Source organism: Mobula hypostoma, chromosome 6 (assembly GCF_963921235.1).
Source record: "Mobula hypostoma chromosome 6, sMobHyp1.1, whole genome shotgun sequence".
NCBI classification, from domain to species: domain Eukaryota; kingdom Metazoa; phylum Chordata; class Chondrichthyes; order Myliobatiformes; family Myliobatidae; genus Mobula; species Mobula hypostoma.
This window is the reverse complement of record NC_086102.1, coordinates 33,097,322-33,120,897: the sequence shown is the minus strand read 5'-3', so window position 1 is coordinate 33,120,897 and position 23,576 is coordinate 33,097,322. Positions and strand designations below refer to the sequence as shown.

The 23,576-nt window shown below is 40.0% G+C and overlaps 1 protein-coding gene across 4 annotated transcripts in view; it reads right to left on the bottom strand.

The window, feature by feature from the left end:
• Positions 1 to 23,576, bottom strand: part of cmss1 (cms1 ribosomal small subunit homolog) — a 129,695-nt gene that overhangs the window by 7,845 nt on the left and 98,274 nt on the right. For 3 of the 4 annotated variants that reach the window (XM_063050521.1, XM_063050520.1, XM_063050524.1), the window contains 5 exons: positions 14,039 to 14,142; positions 11,076 to 11,153; positions 9,883 to 10,009; positions 7,463 to 7,522; positions 1,394 to 1,496 (listed from right to left, as the gene is read on the bottom strand). In XM_063050521.1, coding sequence (XP_062906591.1) covers positions 1,394 to 1,496; positions 7,463 to 7,522; positions 9,883 to 10,009; positions 11,076 to 11,153; positions 14,039 to 14,128 — 458 coding nt within the window. In that variant the 5' untranslated portion in view covers positions 14,129 to 14,142. Of the gene's footprint in view, positions 1 to 1,393; positions 1,497 to 7,462; positions 7,523 to 9,882; positions 10,010 to 11,075; positions 11,154 to 14,038; positions 14,143 to 18,048; positions 18,283 to 23,576 lie in introns of all 4 variants that reach the window. The other variant, XM_063050522.1, reaches the window with a different exon arrangement.

Below are 23,576 nucleotides of genomic sequence, written 5' to 3'. Positions count from 1 at the left end.
AGTAGAATTTTAAATACCATATGATTCCTGTGTTTTTTTAAAGTTATTTAACAGTGCATATCTGAAACACTGTAAAAAGTTGGCTGGTTTGACAAAAATGTTAGGGGTATAACTTCGCCCTTCTGTCAATGTTTCTCACAGCTGTTTTGTGGACACAGCCTGTTCTCATCTACTTGTGTGACCCTATGATGTCATGGGGCCCTGGCAGACCCAAGAGATTTTCATTCAGCAAAGTTCTCTGATAACCTAAGAGCAGGACACTTGGTTATTTGTGTTATAAATACTGGTAGGTGGGGCAAAAAAGCATATGCAGCAAAATTTGGCTCATATTTAAGAAGAAACTAGGGCCAAGAATTTTTTTGTTGTACTCAACATATGGGCAACAAAGTTCAAAGTGAATTTATTTATCAAAGTTTGTATACAACCTTGAGATTCATTTTCTTGTGGGCACCCACAGGAAAGTAAAGCAGTACAACAGAATCCACGAAAATCCATACGTAACAAAGGCAGATTCCCTGAACGTCCGTCTACAGGCTGTGTAGTTAGTTCAGTGCTGAGGTTATTGAAGCCATCCATGACAGTCCAGGAGCCCAACGGTTTTAGGGCAACAACTGCTCATGAACCTGGTGGCATAGTACCCAAGACTACTGCACCCTCTGCCTGATGGTACTAGTGAGACAAGAGGGTCACTGTTTCAACAGGAGTGAAGCAGTAACTCCGAGAGCAAAATTAGCTTCAAAACTCATCTAAATGCCACCATTAAGTCACAATCTCCAGACATGCAATTAGACCCGATTTTGTCAAGGTAACTCTTACAGTAGTGAATAAAGAATCATATGGAATTTAATCTGCTTTTGTAAGCCATCAGGTATTCATGAAGAGTTGACAGTAAAAAAAAAACAAATATTAGCTGTTTACTTTTATTTTATATGTATTATAAGTAATTGACATTACAGGAGAATTGGATTGGACTTTCAAGGAAGAAATAGAAAAACTTTTAGGTGTAGTTTGTAAAACCTAAGCTCAGCGGTTACACTTGTGCCGCTGAATTAGAAGAGCTTAAGGTAAACATTATTGCAGAATGAAGACTGTATTGTTGGCTGGCATTTTTATTCAGTACAACTACATGATATTGTTGTGAATGAGCTCTTTTCTCAGCGAGACATAGTGCTCTGTAGTGCTCTTAGTGAAGATTGAAGAGGAACATTGCAGCCCTCCCTCAGTCTTTGCTAAGGTTTATTCCTCACTCAATACCATCAAGAAAGATTAACATATCATTAATATTAGCAGAACTTTGATAAAAAGAGCATGCCGCACTTCAGGCAAACATGTATAATTAGTCAATCTGTGAAGTGCTTTGGATGCCCAAAGGTCAATAAATGTCTACCTTTACCTGATCATTTCGAGCGCTCGGAGGGCAGAGCTGCATATTATCAACATCAGCACAGATTTATTCTGGGTGTGGTTCTTGGACAACTTCACCCACTTGGGGCAAACTAGAAGGAAACGAATACCTATCAACATGCTCTATAAATTGCTTGCCGAGGACAATTGTGAAACTCATAAAACATGGGAAGATGTATCCATAGCTTGTTTAAATCCCAAACAAAAATGCAGTACTATAACATATGCTTAAAAATTTACTTTTTCTTAATTAGGACTTCATTCCCTGGAGCATAGGAGAATGAGGGGAAATTTGATAGAGCTATACACAATTATGAGGGGTACAGATAGGGTTAATGCAAGCAGGATTTTTCCACTAAGGTTGGGTGCAACTAAAACTAGAGGTCATAGGTTAAGGGTGATAGGTGAAGTACTTAAGGAGAACCTGAGGAAGGACTTCTTCATTCAGAAGGTGGTGCAAGTGTGGAATGAGCTACCCATGGAAGCGGTGCATGTGAGTTTGATTATAACATTTAAGGGAAGTTTAGAGAAGTACATGAACGGAAGGGATATGGAGGGCTGTGGTCTGGGTCTGGATTGATGGAACTAGACAGAATAACAGTTGTGACTAGGTGGAGCAAAGGGGCCTGTTTCTGTGCTCCACGAGAAAATTCTAAAAATAGTTAAGGCCTCAAATCAACTTTTGTCACTTATTTGTCACATTACATTTGAACAGAGCATGGAGCTTAGGAGACGATGGCGCCTAACAGCCAATCCTTTGCTTGCGTTTTCTGGAACAACTCTACTTCTATCGTTGATATCTGTTTTTTCCCCTTTCAAGGTTCTTTTGAAGACCCTGACCTGGAGTTACACGCTGACTTCGGTTCTTTGCGGGAATGGGACCAACTCTAAGAGCCTCACGACCGGCCGCTTTCGATATGCCAAGGACGCAGCCTGGAAGACCAGTGTGCCTTCAGGGTGTCAGATTTTTGTGGCTCTGGAGGCGGGCCGATTCAAGGCTGGTGCTGCCGCCTGATGTTCATGGGAGTATACGGAAGATTGAAAGCAGCGAGCTGGCTGCTGGTTGTGTGCCCGGAGACCCAAGTTTTTTGGGCACAGAGCTCGGAAAAAGTGACACAACAGACTTTTAACATCATAAATCTCGTTGTGAAACGAGGACACCTCTTTTTCCCTTATTCGGGGGGGGGGGGAGGGAGGGGAGAGAGAGAGAGAGAGAGAGAGAGAGACAGACAGAGACAGAGACAGACAGACACTGTGGTATGTTGAACTACCCAGAGAAAGAGTAGACTTTGGGGTACTGCAAGTCTGTGTCTTTATTGATGCTTTGCTGCACACTTGAGTGCTCAGTGGGGGGGGGGCGATGCTTTTTTCTGTTGGTGGGGGGTCATTGCTTTGCTGCTGCTTACGCGTGGGAGGGGGAGCTGGGGGGTTCTTTGTGGTTCTAACGTTTTAACTGTCACTCATTCTTTGTGGCACTCCTGTTTTCGCGGATGTTTGCGAAAAAAAGAATTTCAGGATGTATATTGTATACATTTCTCTGACATTAAATGTACCTATTGATTGAAACTATTGAATCCTACTAATAATTTAGGTACATTACTTAAAGCAATCCAAAATTTCCTAATTCAAAGTAACATACGTGAGAAAGCATTCAGCATTTTAAGATGCTGTGAACATCAGTAGCCTTCATACTTGTGTTCATTTCAACCACAAAGTAGAACAGCAAACATTTATTCCAAGTCTCAATTTACACAGCAACAGTACCCAGATGTCAGAGCAATGGTATGTTTGATTTTTCTTACATTAGCAAAACTTGTAGACAAAAATACAACTCAATTTAAAACCACGGCAATGTTGTTGAATTGTTTCAAATAAATCTGTGTCTATGCTGAGCAGTGTGCAATAGATAACAGCTGCAACCCTTATTAATAACCAAGCGATGACTTCAGTCCAATGGACATTCAGGGAAAAACAACATCTTTTGAGGTTGTTTATTGCTCTTGTCGCTTCAGAAATTCAGCATTTGGAGCTTGCAGACAGGGCATCTGCTTTTCCCAAGAGAAGACAATGACAAATTGAGGCTTAGAAACTTTCCAGCATGTTAAATGCTAAAAAATGACCCGAGCAGAACAAATATTTTCATACGACTCTTTCTATAAAATCTCATGTTAAGCTTCACTCATAAAAAAAATCTCTACATAAATAGTTATACCTATTGTTCTAAATATTTTCTTAATTGGGGTTGAAAATAGGAGACATCACCAGAAGGCAACAAATGGCAGCATATTATTAATATCTGAGACACAACTGAACCTGCATCTATTAGTTTCAATGACAGCTTGTTCCACAGTTGCACCAACCCGAGTGAAGAAGTTCCCACTCGATTCCTCTTAAATACTTCACCTTTCAACCTATATCCATGACTTCCAGTTCTAGTCTCACCCAAGCTGATGGAAGAAAGCCTGCACGCATAACCCTCATAAATTTGTATGCCTCTTTAAGATCTTCTCTCATTCTCCTTTGCTCAGGGGAATATAAGTCCTAACCTATTCAACCTTTCCTATAATCTGCTCCTCAAGTCCCAGCAACATCTTTGTAAATTTTCTCTGCTCTTTTTCAATTTGACCTGAACTGCACAAATTCAGCCTCACTAATGTCTTACACAAATTCAGCATAACATCCCAACTCCTGTACTCGCTGCCCTGATTTATTACGGTCAATATGCCAAATTATTCCCAGATGCTTCTGTTCCACTGCACTCCTCAGTGCCCTGCCATTTACTGTAAGTCTTACCATGGTTTGAGAGGTAACTTTTTTACCAAGAGCGTACTGAGTACCTGGAATGAGCTGTCAGAGAAATGGTTGAGGAGACTAGAAGTGGGGCTTTCAAGAACAATTTGAATAGTTACAGTACATGGAGGGGAGGGACCTGGAGGGTTACAGGCTGAACATGGGCGACTGGAACCAGAAGACAATGACCAGCTGAAGGGTCTGTTTCCATGCTGTATTACTCGATGACACTATAAGGGAATTGACATTGTGCTAACCTAGTACACGGGCAGATGTTTTGACATTTTCAGCAAGTATAAACTATACAGAGCTCTCCACAGACAATTGCTATTAGGTTAGGAAATGAAGCTTTCGGTAGCAATCTTCCAGCTTTCATTAGAGAGATGCAAGCAGAATTGCAAAGGTTATGTCATTGAACAGGATAATGGAGGAGAGACAGGATGGCAGAAAATATTTCTGATCTTAACATGGATAACTGATATGTTAAGGAAGTTAAATACACTCCAGGGAAATGCATAATGTATAGAGAAACTGGTCCTATTAACTAAAGGGTCAGAACTAGAAGATACAAGTCTGTGTAACACAAATGAAATGCTGGAGGAACTCAGCAGGTTCGTGCAGCATCTAATTAAAAGAAATAAACAGTTGACGTTACAAGCTAAGGTCCTTAACAAGGACTGGAAAGGAACGGGACAGAAGCCAGAACTGGCTTGCCCACAGAAGGCAAAGAGTAGTTGTAGACGGGCCATATTCTGCATGGAGATCGGTGACCACTGGTGTGCCTCAGGGATCTGTTCTGAGACCCTTACTCTTCATGATTTTTATAAATGACCTGGATAAGGAAGTGGAGGGATGGGTTACTAAGTTTGCTGATGACACAAAGGTTGGAGGTGTTGTGGATAGTGTGGAGGGCTGTCAGAGGTTACAGCGGGACATTGATAGGATGCAAAACCGGGTTGAGAAGTGGCAGATGGAGGTCAACCCAGTCAAGTGTGAGGTGGTTCATTTTGGTAGGTCAAATATGATGGCAGAATATAATAGTATTAATGGTAAGACTCTTGGCAGTGTGGAGGATCAGAGGGATTTTGGGGTCCGAGTCCATAGGACACTCAAAGCAGCTGCACAGGTTGACTCTGTGGTTAAGAAGGCGTACGGTGTATTGGCCTTCATCAATCGTGGAATTGAATTTAAGAGCCGAGAGGCAATGTTGCAGCTATATAGGATCCTGGACAGACCCCACTTGGAGTACTGTGCTCAGTCCTGGTCGCCTCCTTACAAGAAGGATGTGGAAACCATAGAAAGGGTGTAGAGGAGATTTACAAGGATGTTGCCTGGATTGGGGAGCATGCCATATGAAAACAGGTTGAGTGAACTCAGCCTTTTCTCCTTGGAGCGACGGAGGGTGAGAGGTGACCTGATAGAGGTGTACAAGATGATGACAGGCATTGATCATGTAGATAGTCAGAGGCTTTTACCCCAGGGCTGAAATGGCTGCGACAAGAGGGCACAGGTTTAAGCTGCTTGGGAGTAGGTACAGAGATGTCAGGGGTAAGTTTTTTATGCAGAGAGTGGTGAGTGCGTGGAATGGGCTGCTGGCAACGGTGGTGGAGGCGGATACGATAGGGTCTTTTACGAGACCTTTGGATAGGTACATGGAGTTAGAAAAATAGAGGGCTATGGGTAACCCTAGGTAATTTCTAAGGTAGGGACATGTTCGGCACAACTTTGTGGGCTGAAGGGCCTGTATTGTGCTGTAGGTTTTCTATGTTTCTAAGCTAGAATTAGAAGGTGCGTGGAGGGAGAGGAGTATAAGCTGGCAGGTGACGGGTGAGACCAGGTGGGGTGGAAAGGTAGATGGGTGGGATGATGCGAAAAGCTGGGAGCAGAAAGGTGGAAAAGGTAAAGGGTTGAAGAAGAAGGAATCTGATTAGAGAGGACAGTGGACCATGGAATAAAGGGACGGAGCTGGGGAACCTTAGGAGGTGATGGGCAAGTCCTGAGGGCAGGGAAAAAGAAAGATGTTAGTGTCACCAGAATGGTAGAAACAAACAAATATGAGGGTAAAACAGAGAGGTTACCAGATGTTAGGGAAACCAATGTTCATGCCATCAGGTTCAAGGCTGCCCAGATAGGATAGGAGATGTCTGCACTTGGCTTCATCCTGGCAATAGAGGAGGCCATGGACAGACATGTTAGTGTGAGAATGAGAAACTAAGTTGAAATGGGTGGCCATCGAAAGATCCTGGCTACTCTTGCAGACAGATTAAAGTTCTCGATGAATGGGTCCCCCAGTTTGTGTCAGGTCTCAGTAATGTAGAGAAGGCCACCGTGAGAGAACTGATTTCAATAAATGACTCTGCCAGACTGCCTCAGCTTGTAAGGATTGTTTTGGGCAATGAATGGTGGTGAGGAGGCAGGTGTAGCACTTGTCATACTTCCAGGAATAAGTGCCAGGAGGGAGATCTGTGGGCTGGAATGAGTGGACAAGGGACGTCATGTAGAGAGTGATCCCTTTGGAAAATGGAAAGGGTGGAGGGGGATGGTGAGGGTAAAGATGTGCCTGGTGGCAGGACCCAGTTGAAAATGGTGCAAGTTGTGGAGAGTGATGTATTTAATACGGAGTCTCTTAGGGTGATAGGTGATGACAAGGGGAACACTATCCCTTACATGTTGCAGGGGCAGTGGGGCGAAGAGGGCAGATAAGTGGGAAATGGAGGAAATGTGGGTGGGGGAAGCATCAATAGTAGTGGAAGGGAAGGCCCATTTTCTGAAGAAGACATACTAGATGTTCTTGAAAGGGAAGCCTTTCTCAAGACAAATGCTATGACACCATGTACTAAAAATGCCGAACACACCCGAAATGGTGGTTAATTGTTAACTTTTAATCTGAAATTAATAAATTAATAAATATAGTTAACTGTATTAGTGCATGTGGGAAATGTTAGTATTTGAAGAGTCACTGTCCAACATCATTTCACTGAATGACCTAATGTTATTTCTACACTCCTCTTATCAACCAGTTAGCGTACTTCTGAAAAATTCCTAATTGCTGAAGACATAAATATTAGTCAATGTGGTAATGTTTTTCCATTGTGTTGCTTTGGACACTTTGATCTCTGCCATTCTGCCTGTTCTGTAACAGAAGACTATATTTTCTCAAACTGATTTCAAGTTCTCAGGTAATAACAAGAATGCAGATGAGAAAAAAATAAATTGACTGAACTTGTGGTATAACGTACAGAAATTTATAGCGCAATAACCGACTTACCTTGTTTAAGATAGGAGGATGGAGTATGCGTGAGATCATTGCTCTTAAGAAAGCAAGAATCTAAAAAAACAACAGAAATAAAAGCGTCATGACTAACAAAATAAACCTGAACTTTTAAAAAAAAATCACATAATATCGACATTGATTTGGGATTCACTTTAAGAGGCTGGTCTAATGTGATGACGTACTTTCACTGCACTTTGTGTTTAGTGTTTGGAGTACAATAAATGAGTCGCTAAAAACATAAAACGCCTCCGCCATTTTTATTTGTAAAAAGTTACAACACCACAAGGAGAGAATGGTGTTACCAGAATTGTATTGGAACTCCAAAATACAAAGAGAGATTACAAGAGCCAGCGGTGCATTCAGTGAAATTTATAAGGTTTTACGGTAAATTTCACAATTGGAGACTTTGAAACGAAACTTTGCCTTGAACTTAGATCAAGAAAGAAAAGTAGAGTTAGCAATAGTGAAGTGGGAATACAGAGTAAAAAGTAAAATCACAAATCAGCAGACACTGATATTTAAGGAAATATTTCATAATTCTGAATAAACTACAGATGAACAATAAAGACTTTACACGAGGATGATCCATCTATGACTAATTAAAGAAGTTAATGATGAGATTGGGCATTAAATAACAGAAATGTCAGGGACTTGTTCTTAACCTGCTTCATAGCAAAATACATTGGTTGGAAACCAAAGGGCAAAAGGCAAGAAGTTACTAAATTAATTATTACTGAAAAACAGTACCAGGTAAATATCTAGCATAACAAGTTCCCATGACTATATGCTCTACATCAAGGGATCTTAGAAAGAAATGGCTGCAGACATGATGGATGCTCTGGTTTGTTACTAAATTCTGGAACCATCCTGTGGATCGGAAATCACAAACGTAATGACCTATTCAAATAATGAAAAAGGGGGAAAAAAGGGAAATTATAGGCTCATCTGTCTAACACCTGTTTGAGAAAATGCTGGAATCTTTTGTTAAGGAAGCAGTAGTAAAAAAATATACAAATGAGAAAAAAAACACAAAACAGTAATCAATTATAATGGGTTAGTGAAAGGGAAATTGCTGTAATGGATTTGTTTGAAAACAAAACAAACAGCATTAATAAAAGGGAACATATGGATGTAGTGGACTTGGATTAACAAAAAGCATTTGATAAAGCACCACAGAGAATACTGTTGAACCACGTCCCTGTTTTCCACTCACTCGTTATTCGTAGATCTGCCCGCTTGCAAGATTTACCTACTGTTTCACTTCAAATTGTACTTTCAGAGCAAGCATTAGCAGAGTATGATCAGGTACCTGTGGATACAAGGTCCTTTTAGAATTTTGGCAAGTGTGGGCCAGAACCAGGGTCCACAGTAGGGATTGGAACCAAACCAGACAGGAGTCCACACAGTGTGGGCTCAGGCAGGAATCCATAATTTTGGCTGGTTGTGCAGTTGCAACTGGAATTGCAGGTGAACTAAAGACACACGGAAAGCAAGTTGTAACTCCACAAAGGATCTCCAAAGGGAATAGATGAATGAATGAGGAGAAACTTGGCAGATGAGGTGTGCATGGGAAATTGGGAGGTCATCCTATTGGTAGGGTAAACAGCAAAGGCAAAGATCACGCAATGCTGCTGTACAGAGGGATCTTGGTGTCTTTTTACACAAAACGCAAAGTCAGTGTGCACATACAAAACAGAAACACAAATGTAATGTAGATTTTTATTGCAAAAGGAGTACAGAAGAGAAGCAGGTCTTACAAGAACTGCACATGATGAGACGGCACCTAGAGTACTGAGAATGGTTTAGGTCTTCATATTTAAAGAGAGGTAATGTTATTGAAATATAAAAGATTCAACAGGGAAGATGCTGAGAGGATGTTATTTCACAGAAGAATCTATAACTTGAAGTGTCGGAGTAAGGAATCACCTATTTAAAGCAGAGAACTTGTCTCAGAGGGTCATCTTTGACACCTTTCACGGAGACTGAGTCACAGAATTTATTCAGGACTGAGAAAGACAGATTTATGGACTATAGCAGAGTTGAGAGTAATGGGGAATTGGCAGAAGGCTAAGATTTGATCAGCCACAATATTATTAAATAGCATGCTTGAGAAACCATATGGAATAATACAGGTCCAACTTATAATGTTTTCAAGTTCCTATACATAAAGTGGCTTAAGAAAATGTTATGAATAAAAAATATGATCTTCAGTGGGTACTAATATTCATGACATTAGTCCAGTTTCTGGCTGCTGAAGGTAGGAAGTACAGTACATTCAAAGGAATCCATTTCATGTTGAATATTTGAAACATGTCCTGACTAGGTCATCAAAAGTTAAGTTCCTCTTTTTGCAGAAATAATGGTCTTCAATGGGTGAAAGTGTTATTTTATGCTTAAGGAGATGTTTTCCATACCTGGTATTTTCAGCTCCTCAAGTTCTATTACTGAACGTTCACTTTGGAAGTACTGGGTGATCATTTTCTGCAAATCAGCAGGGGTAGCAGGTGTTGGAGCAGATTTTGCAAGAACATCCGAGATCTTCTATGTTTACAAACAACACAAATTAAAATTACCAACTTTGGAGAAGCACAATTAAAGACCACATTGATTACCCCCAGCCTCATTCCTAATATAGCAAACATTTTGAGATGACAAGTTTGGAAATCACAATTAAATAAATTATGTCTCTCAAACAAGAGGATGCATGGCAATGCTCCCCCACATTAGTTCTTAAAGTTCTTAATTTGACAAGTAAATGGAGGGATTTGCCCAGAAAAAGAGAAACTGCTGTTGGCTCACCTTGCTGTCAGAACATCCATAGATACAGAAGCTTAAAGAATATTTTGAAGGATGGGCTACTTATAGCAAAAATAGTCTTCCAACTATCCAGTTACAGAACTATGCTCTGCAGCCATGGCTGGGGTCAATAGCATTATTGGAAAGCTTGTCGATATGGATTTGGAATCTAATAATACCCATGAATAATAACAATGAAGCAGAGGGTAGGCAGGAGAATCAAGCCCTACCACTGGAGAACTCCAAACATTACGTGCTAGTTTAGGAATAGACAAAACTATTGGAATGTAAAAGCTTCATTAAGATAGCTAAACTGCAAAATTTCAGAGCTGTCCCACATGCTGGAAAACATTGGATGAAATGGGTGCATAATACAGGTGACTGCATTTAACTGGGCAAAATGGTCAGATTGGAATAACAACCTTGTGCTTACAGGCCTGGAAAGTCTAGTCTGCGAATTGGCTAAGCTTCAGTGCTAAGAATGGAGAAGGAATTCACACAGGAAGCTTTGTGACAGAAGTAAACAGAATTGGATGACAAGGAAATCATAAAGAATTAAAGGGGAAAAAGTACAATTATAGTTGGGCGAGAGGGACCCATAGGAGCAGTTTCTGAAGATGATGTTAGGCTTAGAAAGATACAAGACTATGGAAGTGAAGTCACTGACACTGATGGCAAATATGGAGGCCAAGAGGGTGATGGAGATGCCAGGGCTTAAGCAGCAGAAGGTTGAATAAGCAGAACTGACTCTCATGTACAGAGGGATTTGAGTGTTTCCATACACACTCATTTATTTTCATCTTTTACTTACCTTTTTTCTCTTCTTCTTTTTAGGTGGACATGCTTCAGGTTGTTCCTCTATTAATACGTCTGTAAAAAAATCTGTTTGCTGTAAAATATAAACATAATCACTACCACAAAGAGAAAATCTGCAGATGCTAGAAATCCAAGCAACACACACAAAATGCTGGAGGAACTCAGCAGGTCAGGCAGCATCCATAGAAAAGAGTACAGACAACATTTCGGGCCGAGACCCTTCAGCAGGACTGGAGAAGAAAGATGAGTCAGAGTTAGAAAGTGGGGTAAGTGTCGGAAAAGGACCAGGTATTTGAGAGCAGGGTGGAAGTTGGAGGCAAAGTTGATGAAGCCGACCAGTCTGCATGCGTGTAGGAAGGCGCACCAATGCAGTCGTCGACGTAGTGTAGGAAACGCTGGAGAGTGATGCTAGTGAAGGCTTGGAACATAGACTGTTCTATGTAGCCGACAAACAGGCAGGCGTAGCTGGGACCCATGGCTACCCCTTTTGTTTGAAGGAAGTGGGAGGAGCTAAAGAAGAAATTATTAAGATTGAAGACAAGTTCTGCCAGAAGGAAGAGAGTTGTGGTAGAGGGGAACTGGTTGGGTCTGGTGCCCAGAAAGAAATGGAGAGCTTTGACATCTTCCTGTTGGGGGATGGAGATGTAGAGGGACTGGACATCTATAGTGAAAATAAGATGATTGGGCCCAGAGAACTTGAAATCATTGAAGAGGTCAAGGTCGTGGTAAGTGTCATGGATGTAGGTAGGAAAAGATTAAACCAAGAGATAAAACAGAGTCAAAGTATGCAGATAAGAGTTCAGTGGGGCAAGAACAAGCAGAAACAATGGGTCTACCTGGATAGGCAGGTTTGTGGATCTTGGGTAGGAGGTAGAATCGAGACGTGTTGGGTGAGGGAACTATGAGGTTGGTGGCAGTGGATGGGAGATCCCCAGAATTAATAAGGTCGGTGATGGTATGGGACACAATGGCCTGGTGCTCCTTCGTGGGGTCCTTTTCAAGGGGTAAGTATGAGGAAGACCCAGGCTTCGGGAAGGGAGAGGTCAGTCCGTCAGACTACCACAGCACCCCATTATCTGCGGGTTTGATGGTGAGGTTAGGATTGGTGCGGAGGCAGTGGAGTGGAGAGCAGAGCATTTGGAAGGAGTGCGGTTGGAATTGGAGAGATGTCATCAATACAGTTGATGTCCCATTGGCAGTTGGCAATGAAAAGATCTGGAGCAGGCAGAAGACCAAAGCAGGATGTCAGGAAGAGGAGGAGTGTTGAAGACAGGAGAAGAGGTCATCGGTGTGGGGTGGAGAGTCCTTGCCAAAGCAGCAGGCACGAAGGCGGAGGCAGCAGAAGAAGAGCTCAGCGTCATGGCGGGCACGGAACTCACTGAGGTGTGGGCGCAGGGGGAGAAAGGTGAGGCCCTTACTGAGGACAGAACATTCTGCCTCAGAGAGGGGAAGGTTGAAGAATAATCAATACTATCAGTCCCATACTTTCAACATGGTCGTGGCTCATGAGTGACCTCAATGAGTAAAGCCTCTGCACATCAAGAAGCAGGAATGGCCCTCAAAATGGATGCAACATGTGAAAACTATTTCAATTTAATAAAATTGGTTGTAATTTATTTTAGAATATACTTTAGCTGTAACAATTAACACTGCTTTGGCAATTAATAATGTTTTGTTTATTGACAGTCATGAATTCAATCATTTCCTTTCATTTCAGGGGTTACAATTTTTCTTATGAATTCCTCTAGCTATGTTCTTCAGAATTACCTCAGCCTATTCTATTTCATTTAAGAGGGCTCATAAACTTTGTAACAATCAAACATAGTTCTATTAAATTTATTCAATTGGAAAATATTGTGCAAAATGTCAGTTTGATTTGCATATTAGATGCACGCACTAATTGGGCAATATTTGTGATTAGCTGAGAAAGAATGTGCATCTTTGACAATTTCAGGATGCCTCAAAGCTGACTAACTATTAAATTATTCTTGAAATTCTTTTCACATTAGCAATGGCAGCTCAAGAGTCACAAGAGCAATTAATTTGGTGTTAGTCACGAAGTCATTAGAAGTTGTAGCCTGCATACATGGGGATCTTCATCATGGAAAATAATCTTTCAACATACTAAACATCAATCTGTTGCTGTCGATTGCTTACCACGTCATACTCTAATCCACCTTCAATTTGGAATGCCTGCATTGATTCCAATAATTAATTAAAAATGGCAATGAAGAGTATGAATATGTCTAAGCATTGCTCGTTCCTTCCACAAAATTTCCATATCAGGTCTACTTCAAATGACATTATTCCTTGTGCAAAATTCTGTTCAGTCCTAACCTATCATGCTGATTTTCTTTAACTGTGCAATGTAATTTCTGGCCCTAAATTCTTTGGTATATAAAAGGAACTTCCAATCGATTTTTTCCCCCTTAATAAGTCTATATGCATATTACATTTCCTTATTTGAAAGAACTTGTGATCAATGCCATCATTCTGTTCAGTACATTCTCTCATCATCTTCTACAAGAATAAAATCTACTGGTCCTTTTTCTGTGTCTGAGGTCTCAAGTACAGTCCATGCTGCATACCTCTAACAAACAAGTGGTATTTGGGCACATTACCAAAGAATATTAAGATAGTTTGGGGCACTCTTGCTTTTCCAACAATAAGTAAGAATGTTAACTTAGTTCAGCCTTGAACATTATTTCCAATCTTAAGAAACAAACCTGGAATTGAAGATTGGTTCGTGATTTCGACATTTTCAAGGAATCTAGTCAGGTTAGCACCTGTTTGATCAAGGGCGAACAATATTTCGACTGCTGGCGTGATCTATGTGCAATAGCTTCAATGGTATTCAGCATAAGTTCTCCATAACTAGATAATATATTTTTAATAAGTAAAACAATTTGCCACCAAATAATAAATCACCCAAAAGACTCATCAAATTTCTTGCATTACCTTTCTGCATTTTTTGACTAGAGAAGGCTCTCCAGTCTCATCTCCCTTCTTTCTTTTTCTTGTGATGTTATGCTCAGATGGATTATTCATTTTTTCAGAAGTGTCTAAATGGAATTGAAGGCAACATTTTAAAAGTCATTCACAATTTCTGAGAATACTTTCTGAATAACGTACATACAGTATGCAGAGTTAATGGTGACACCGTTGCAAAATGTTCCATGCCTCTAGAAGCAACAAGTGATCAGCATAGGACAGTGAGTTGATCCCTCTGCAATTACATGTCAGGCAGAGAAAGACCCAAGTGCTGCCCAAATCCTGAAAAACTAAAGTGGCATTAACAGATGATAACATAAATCACTATGTCCACAGTAAGTGAATCTCCTCCATTACTCACAATAGCACTTTCAAATTCTGGCCTTTGACTCAACTTTTACCACAGCACGTCTGTGTTAATCTTCTCGACCATGTCCTCACGTCTGGATGTCTATGTCTGTGTCCCTATTAGAACTCATACTTACTCCTAACCCCATGATGAATCATCAGCGCACTCTCTCTAGTGCAATCACATCCTTGCTATAATGTAGCAACCAGTACTTCAGCTCTGGCCTAACTATGATTTAAATAGTTGTGCCATAATTTCCTTGCTCTTATATTCAATGCCCCAACTAATGAAGGCAAGCATTCCAGAAGTCTTTTTAACTATGTTGTCTACCTGTTGTCTTAGTATTTCACAGGAATTTACTCTCCTAATCAAAGAACTTATATTTTCTAGGACTGAACCAGATGGACAACACCGCAGAATTCTGAAAGAGGTAGCTGAAGAGATTTGTGGAGGCATTTGAAATGATCATTCAAGAATCACTAGATTCTGGAATGGTTCTGGAGGACTAGGAAATTGAAAATAGCACTCCATTCTATAAGAAGGGAAGGAGGCAGAAAAAAGGAAGTTATAGGCCAATTAGCCTGACTTTGGAGTTAAGAAGATGTTGGAGCCCATTATTAAGAATGAAGTTTCGGGATACTTGGAAGCACATAATAAAGTAGGCCAAAGTCAGCATTGTTTCCTTAAGGGAAATCTTGCCTGACAAATCTATTAGAAATTTTTGAGGAAATAACAGGCAGGGTAGACAAAGGAGAGTACGTGGATATTACTAACTTGGATTTTCAGAAGGCCTTCGACAAGTTGCCGCACATGATAAGAACCCATGGTATTACAGGAAAGATACTGGCATGGATAGAAGATTGACTGACTGGCTGGAAGCAAAGAGTTGGAATAAAGAGGGCCTGTTCTGGTTGGCTGCCAGTGACAAGTGGTGTTCTGCAGGGACTGATATTGGGACCACTTTTTTTCATGTTATATGTCAACAATTTAGATGACAGAATTAATGGCTCTGTGGTCAAGTTTACAGATGTTACAAAGATAGTGTATGATCATATCATGCACCTTGGTAGAAGGAATAAAAGCATTCTAAATGGGGCGAAAATTCAAAACTCTGAGGTGAAATGGGACCTGAGAGCTCTTGTGTAAGATTCTGTAAAGGTTAACCTGCAGGTTGAGTTGATGGTAAGGAAGGTAAATGCAATGTTAGTATTTATTTTGAGAGGACTAGAATATAAGAGCAAGAATATGATGTCGAAGCTTTAAAGGCATTGGTCAGAGTGCACTTGGAGTATTGCAAGCAGTTTTGAGCTCCTATTGGAGAAAAGATATGCTGGCATTGGAGAGGATCCACAGAAGGTTCATGAGAATCATTCCAGGAATGAAAGGGTTAACATATGAGGAGCATTTGATAGCTCTGGGCCTGTACTCATTGGAGCTTAGAAGAATGCAAGGGGATCTCATTGAAACCTATTGAATATTGAAAGGCCTAGACAAAATGGATGTAGAAAGGAGGTGTCCTATTGTGGGTGAGTCTAAGACCAGACAGCACAGCCTCAGAATAGAGGGACGTCCATTTAGAATAGAGTTGAGGAGGAATTTCTTTAGCCATTCTGTGGAATTCATCGCTACAGTCATCTGTGGAGGCCAAGTTATTGAGTATATTTAAAGCAAAGGTTGACAGGTTCTTGTTGAGTCAGGGTGTCAAAGGTTATGGAGAGAAGGCAGAAGAATGGGATTGAGAGGGATAATATATCAGCCATAATGGAATTGTGGGGTAAACCCGATGGACCGAGTGGCCTAATTCTGCTCCTATGGTATGTGTTAAAGTCTTATGGTCTATACTTCACCTGCCACAGCTTTGGCTATTTCATGGATTCATTAAAATAATTCTATAGCTAGAAACCATCCTTTCAACTATCAATAACATCCCCAATTTTTATGTTGTTTATGAACTAAACATTCACACTCAGGTAAATAATATAAGACTAACGGAAGGGTCTGAGCACTGCACCCATGATACACTTTGGTCAAAGAATACCAATTAAAGGAAAAATACTTGACTTTCATTTTTTGCTTCACATCACCAAGCTGATTTGGGATTCAATCTATTTTCCAATTTCTTTCTCTAATACCTCTTATGCTGAATAATATTGTATCCAATCATACCCAGTGTATCTTCACCTTTGACTTCTGCTTCAGCTTTGTCTATTACCCCTTAAGTTTCACAAGAAATCTCTTCTTGGGCATCTCATTGCAGATGGTGCCCCTCAGTGGCACATGCACACTCACTGTTTTATTTTGAACTTTCCAGTACTTCAATGCTGTCACATTGCTCATCAGATACCATCAAAGGGCTATGATTTCCTCCAGAAGTCACTGGAAAGCCTGAAGCCATTTGTCTTGGCTTCTATCTATACATTATCACTGGGTGATGTCAATAGCTCATGATCTCAACCAACCACAAGCTGAACTTCTGATATAATTCATTCCCCAGCACCAAGTTTCATTTTTGCTTGCATACAATTCATTGAAATATCCTGGAATGTTCTCTATAAATGAAATATTTTGTTAAATATTAATCACCAAAAGATATTCTACCTAAATTCTATTTCACATACACGAATGTTTTTTTTTTACTGAAGATAGATTAAAATTCAATCTTTACAACCCATTCTTACTAACAAGAGCGTTTTGCTTAGTGAAACAATAATTTGTCTACCAGGTAATTCTCCCTCTCCCTTAATGTTGCATGAACACAAAGGAGCTGGTTGTGGACTACAGGAGGAATGGAGACAGGCTTAGCCCTATTATCATCGATGGATCTGGGGTTGAGAGGGTAAACAGCTTTAAGTTCCTTGGCATACACATCACGAAGGATCTCACATGGTCGGTCCATACTGACTGTATGGTGCCTTTTTCACCTCACACAGTTGAAGAAGTTTGGTATGGGCTCCCAAATCCTAAGAACTTTCTATAAGGGCACAATTGAGAGCATTCTGACTGGCTGCATCACTGCCTGGTATGGGAACTGTACTTCCCTCAATTGCAGGACTTTGCAGAGAGTGGTGCAGACAGCCCAGCGCATCTGTAGATGTGAACTTCCCACTATTCAGGACATTTACAAAGACAGGTGTGTAAAAAGAGCCTGAAGGATCACTGAGGACCTGAGTCACCCCAACCACATACTGTTCCAGCTGCTACCATCCGTGAAACGGTACCGCAGCATAAAAGCCAGGACCAGCCAGCTTCCGGGACAGCTTCTTCCACCAGGCCATCAGACTGCTTAACTCAAGCTGAATGAACTGTATTTCTATTTTATATTGACTATCCTGTTGTACATACTACTTATTATAAATTGCACATTGCACATTTAGACAGACAGATAACGTAAAGATTTTTACTCCTCATGTAAGTGAATGATGAAAGTAACAGAGTCAATTCAATTCAATGCATATTTTAAAATTAAGAGCAATTATTCGTCCTTAGAAAATGCATCATTTTATTTTGAATGCTTCTCATGTAGACTTGGCAGAAAATGAACACTCACCACCTTGGTAAAGATTTGAAAGGGTAATAACTTCAATTTCACTTCAACCCCCCTCCCCTATCCACCTCCCTTCCCTCTCACCTGGTTTATCTATCACCTTCTAACTTGTACTCTTGCTCCTCTCCCCACTTTCTTATTCACGCTTCTTCCCCCTTCCCTTCCAGTCCTGATGGAGGGGTCTCAGCCAGAAGCATTAACTCCTTATTCTGGATCTCCAGCATCTGCAGAATCTCTTGTGTTTATTACCTTCCATCAGTTTTGCTAATTACTGATTGCTTAAGTCAGACTTTCTAATATTAACTGTGAAAAACGTATCTGCAAAAAAATAGGTGAAGTCAATGATTGCATTATTTGGATAGACAGATAGATAGATATACTTTATTGATCCCGAGGGAAATTGGGTTTTGTTACAGCCACACCAACCAAGAATAGAGCATAAATATATTTTCAGTATTTTAAAATATTAAAGTCTTTATATAAAAATATATTTATGTTGTAACAATTCCAAAAGATCAGAAATACAACTCTAGCACATTGCTAGAGCCAAGTACAATGAATTCAGTTAATAAAGCTCAAACTGCCTCTATTTTATTTCATGATTACCCACATTTTCCTATATTTTCCCATAGGAGTTATTAGTTGTCATTCTGTTTCCTTCAGCTCAGAGAGTGGAATGATCTAACCTACTGCTCTCTTGACAGTCTAACAGGATGTGAACTTGTCGTGGGACAAGTTTACTAAGCTAATTTATTTCCCTTTTCCTTACACCCAAAATATCCAACTAATAAACTACACCATCTGTGATTCCTTTAACTTAGGTTGGCTGTAGTCCGAAGAAACACTGTAAAAACACAAAACATACACAGTTTGTGTTTAGAAGACTGAAGTATAACATCTGTTTATTGTTGCAAGAGATATTTCTTATAGGTGTGACTGGAGGATTCTTTCAAATGGGGCTTACTGAACTATGTATCAGGATTTGATGCACAATATTTTACCAATAAAAACATTTATTTAAATTTATAACTGACACAGAAAACAACAAAATATACTGAGGTCAATACGTAAATGTCCATATTTTCCAATGCAGTTTTATTTAATTATAAGTGTAGAAACTACTTTTGGAAAGTTAATCTGAGGAGTTACTCTGCAGAAGTGACATCATAAAAATAATCAATCCAAATGTTAACTTACCTTTACATAAAATTTTCTATAAATTTTTGAACAGATTGTGGATATTATCAAAGCTATTCTGCTATTCAATGACTTATATGTCACTAAACACCATATAATTTATAATCGTAAAAACAAGAGGGCTAATTATTAGTGTAATGACTAAAATTACAATTGAAGTCAATGTTAAAAAAGGCAAATTATCAGTAGCTGGTATTATCTACCTTTTCACTATCTAAAGTGTGTAGCCATCCATTTATAGTATTTACAGTAGTTCTCCAGTAACTGTTGTTACTTTTCATTTACAAATCTATCCCTCATGATTTCTACTCAAGGGCTCTTAATAGAATATCTGACAATAGCTGATCTCATCGACATCCATGAAGTTTCTTGTCAAGGGATTTAAACTTTCCACACATAACACAAGAATTAGTTTAATTTGCAAAGGTATTGTAAAATGATCCTTTAGTTGAAATACAGTAGATGCATGCATTGCAATAGGATTGCAGTGTTCCAAAAATATACCATGTGGGATGAGACTTGTAAATCACAGGGATAGTAAGAATGCAATTTTCTTCACAGAAGGCTGGTGGTACAAATCTCTCAATCAATATATCCTTATTATTTTTTGCCAAGGTCAAGTGACATCAGGCCATGCTATAATGGGAATAATTTGAAATGTATCGTTTTTACATTCGTTCTTTCATCACGATGACTGAAATTGAAACAAAGCAAAAAACTTAGAACAATGTAATTTTGTCACTCATTTTGCTTACTGAAGAATTGAGTAAACCCGCAGAGCAAATGGGATGAGGGAAATAGAAATGGGACCACTGGCTGTTCTACTCAGTGTGAACATGGATTTAATGGAATGAGTTAATTCACAAGCTGCATGTATTATACATACTGCACAACCACCCCAAATGTCCTTCTGTAGTCAATATGGAAGCAGTATATAGCGCTAACTTAGTATCTGAATAAATTTCATTTATATATAATGAAGGGAGAAAATTTCCACAAGGAGAATTAGCAGTTTACAATATGATATATAAATTGACTAATACCTAGAACTTATACCAAAAATTAAAAAATGAGCAACATAAGCCAATTCCACTAAAATGTAGAGCAAGATATTTTCAGGCTGGGTATTTGGGGAATGGAAGGCTGAAGAAAGGAACAAAGTGCATGACAGGAGTCAGTATTGCCAATTTATGAATCCTGTGAGGAAAAAAAGGAAACAGCAAACACAATTTACGATTCCTTTTGAGAATTTAGGAAGACACTCTCAACAACTAGATAATATTATTAAAAGCAGCAACACAGCATTTTTAGACCATAAACCACATCACAAGCCTGGTGGGTAACATATTCCAAGCTAGCTCTCCATTTCCTGTCACAAAGTGATTCCATAACTGAACATAGGCCACAGCGTGACGAAAAGTAAAAGGTGAAATGATCAATAATGAAATTGTGAGATTTAGGGAGGAAACAAATCACAAGGGAAATGCAAGATTTGAGGTCACATGATCTAATTTAATCTATTAAAGTAGTCAACCTTTGCAAAGATGCACAGTTGTCTAAAGGAAATATAAAATTACAAGTAAAGACAACAAACTATCATTTGAAAGTCACAGTTCAGCTGTGATTAAACCAAGGAAATTACAAGAGGTCCAGGTACAACTCTGGAAAGCCACCACATGGACAAAGTGGGAATTCTTGCCTAAACCTGAACAATGAAGGATGCTTGACCGTTGTGGCAGAGCGTGAATGCTATCTCCTCTTATATAGTAAAATCAAGCCACGTAGGCGAAAACAGGACTTCACTTCCAGATGAGCTTAATGCATTCTATGCTCGCTTTGACTGTCAAAACATAGAGAAACCATCACAAACTCCCATGGCCCTTGATGATCATGTGATTTTAGTCTCTGAGACTGATGGGTGAGCATCCTTCAGCAGCGTGAACCCATAGCAAGAACCTGGCCCAGATGGGGCACCTGGCTGAATGCTACAGACCTGTATTAATCAACCGGCTGGAATGCTCACTGAGATCTTTAACCACTCGCTTCGGCAGGTTGAGATAGCCACCTGCTTCAAGCAGGCTTCAATTATACCACTGCCTAAGAAGAACATGGTAAACTGCCTCAATGATTATCGTCTAGTAGCACTTACATCTAGAATGATGTAATGTTTTGAGAGGTTAATCATGAAACATCTCAACTCCTGCCTGACAAGTGACTTCTCAATTTGCCAACCAGTACAACTGATCCACAGCAGGTGCCATCTCACTGGCTCTTCACTCAACCCTGAAATATCTAGACAGCTAAGATGCAAACATCAGGATGCTCCTTATCTATACAGCTTGGCATTCAATACTATCATCCCCTCAAATTAATCAATAAGCTTCAAGACCTTGACCTCAATACATCCCTCGTGCAATTGGATCCTTGATTTCATCACTTGCAGACCCCAGTCAGTTCAGATTGGCAACAAAATCTGTTCCACAATCTCCATCAGGTTCACCACAAGGCTGTGTGCTTAGCCCTCTGCTCTACTCACTTTACACTTATGACAGTGTTGCGAAGCACAATTCCAATGCCGTATTCAAGTTTGCCGACATTACTGTTGTAGGAAAATCAAAGGCGGTAAAGAATCAGCATGTAGGAGGGAGAATGAAAATCTGACTGGGTAGTGCAACAACAACAACAACAACCTCTCGACGTCAGCAAGACCAGAAGCTGATTATTGACATCAGGAGAAGGAAACCAGAGATCTATGAGCCAGTCCTCAATGGGGGATCAGAAGTGAAGAGGGTCAACAACTTTAAATTAGAAACATAGAAAACCTACAGCACAATACAGGCCCTTTGGGCCACAAAGCTGTGCCGAACATGTCCTTACCTTAGAACTACCTAGGCTTACATATAGCTCTCTATTTTTCTAAGCTCCATGTATCCATCCAGGAGCTTCTTAAAAGACCCTATCATTTCCGCCTCCACCACTGTTGCTGGCAGCCTGTTTCAGGCACTCACCACTCCCTGCGTAAAAAACTTACCCCTGACATCTCCTCTGTACCTATTTTCAAGCACCTTAAAACTATGCCCTCTCATGCTAGCCATTTCAGCCCTGGGAAAAAGCCCTGACTATCCACATGATCAATGCCTCTCATTATCTTGTACACCTCTTCAGTGTTATCATTTCTGAGGATCTGTCCTGGACCCAACACATAAGTGTAATTACAAAGAAGGCATGGCAATTGGCACTGCCTCTGCTTCCTTAGGAGTCTGCAAAGATTCGGCATGGTATCTAAAACTTTAACAAATTTCCATAGTGGAGACTATACTGTCTGGCTACATCACAGCCTTGTATGGAAACACCAATATCCTTGAATGGAAAATCCTACAAAAAGTAGAGAACACAGCCCAGTCCATCACAGGTAAATGATCCAGGTAAATGACCTTACAGGATGTGTGCAAATTCTTTGCTTCAGATCTGTCTTTAATTATAAATTATGGGTCCATCAGGGGTAAAGCCCTCCCCAGCATTGAGCACATCTACATGGAACATTGTCACAAGAAAGCAGCATTCCTCATCAAGGACCCACACCACCCAGGTTATGCTCTCTTCTTGCTGCTGCCATAAGGAAGAAGATACAGGGACCTCAGGACTCATACTATCAGGATCAGGAGCAGTTACTACCCTCAAGCATCAGCTTGTGAACCAAAAGGGATAACTTCACTCATCTTCACTTGCCTCATCACTGTAAAGTTCCCACAACCTATGGACTCAGGCTTAAGGACTCTTCATGAAATCTATATCTATTGCTTACTTATTTATTATTATTGTGCTTTTATTTTTTCTAACCTCAAGCTGGTAAAGCCCGAGGTATGGATATAGCCAAGCACACTCATTTCTCAATTGCTGGGAACTTTCGGACTATTCTAGCGGTGTTTAGTTTTGTGGTTTTCTGAAGATCTGCATAAATATTGCTATGTAGGCCTAATTTTTTAATGCTATTGCGTAGTGAGTTTGGGATGACACCAGTTGTAGATAATTACTATTAGGACATGTTCCATAGTTTTTAAAAAAATTCTTCATTTAATTCAGCATATTTCTGGTGTTTTCATTTATTTATTTCTGTATGTTATGTATGCATAGAACGGCTATATCTATTAAGTAAGTTATTCTTGCTTGTTATTCTGCAATATTAAATCCGGACAGTTATTATGGATTCTCCTATCTGTAATAATGGATGGGTCATAATATAATTTGTCGATCTCTGACCATAAAACTGGATCAGGCTTGTATTTATAGTCAGGTATGGTGTCTTTTATGAGTTTGTATTTTAAAGCAAGGTTTTGGTGATTGATATTTGCCACTTGATTGTGCTTCTGGCTCTGGCACAATCAGATCGCGGTAAACTGTGGTATGATCCTCTA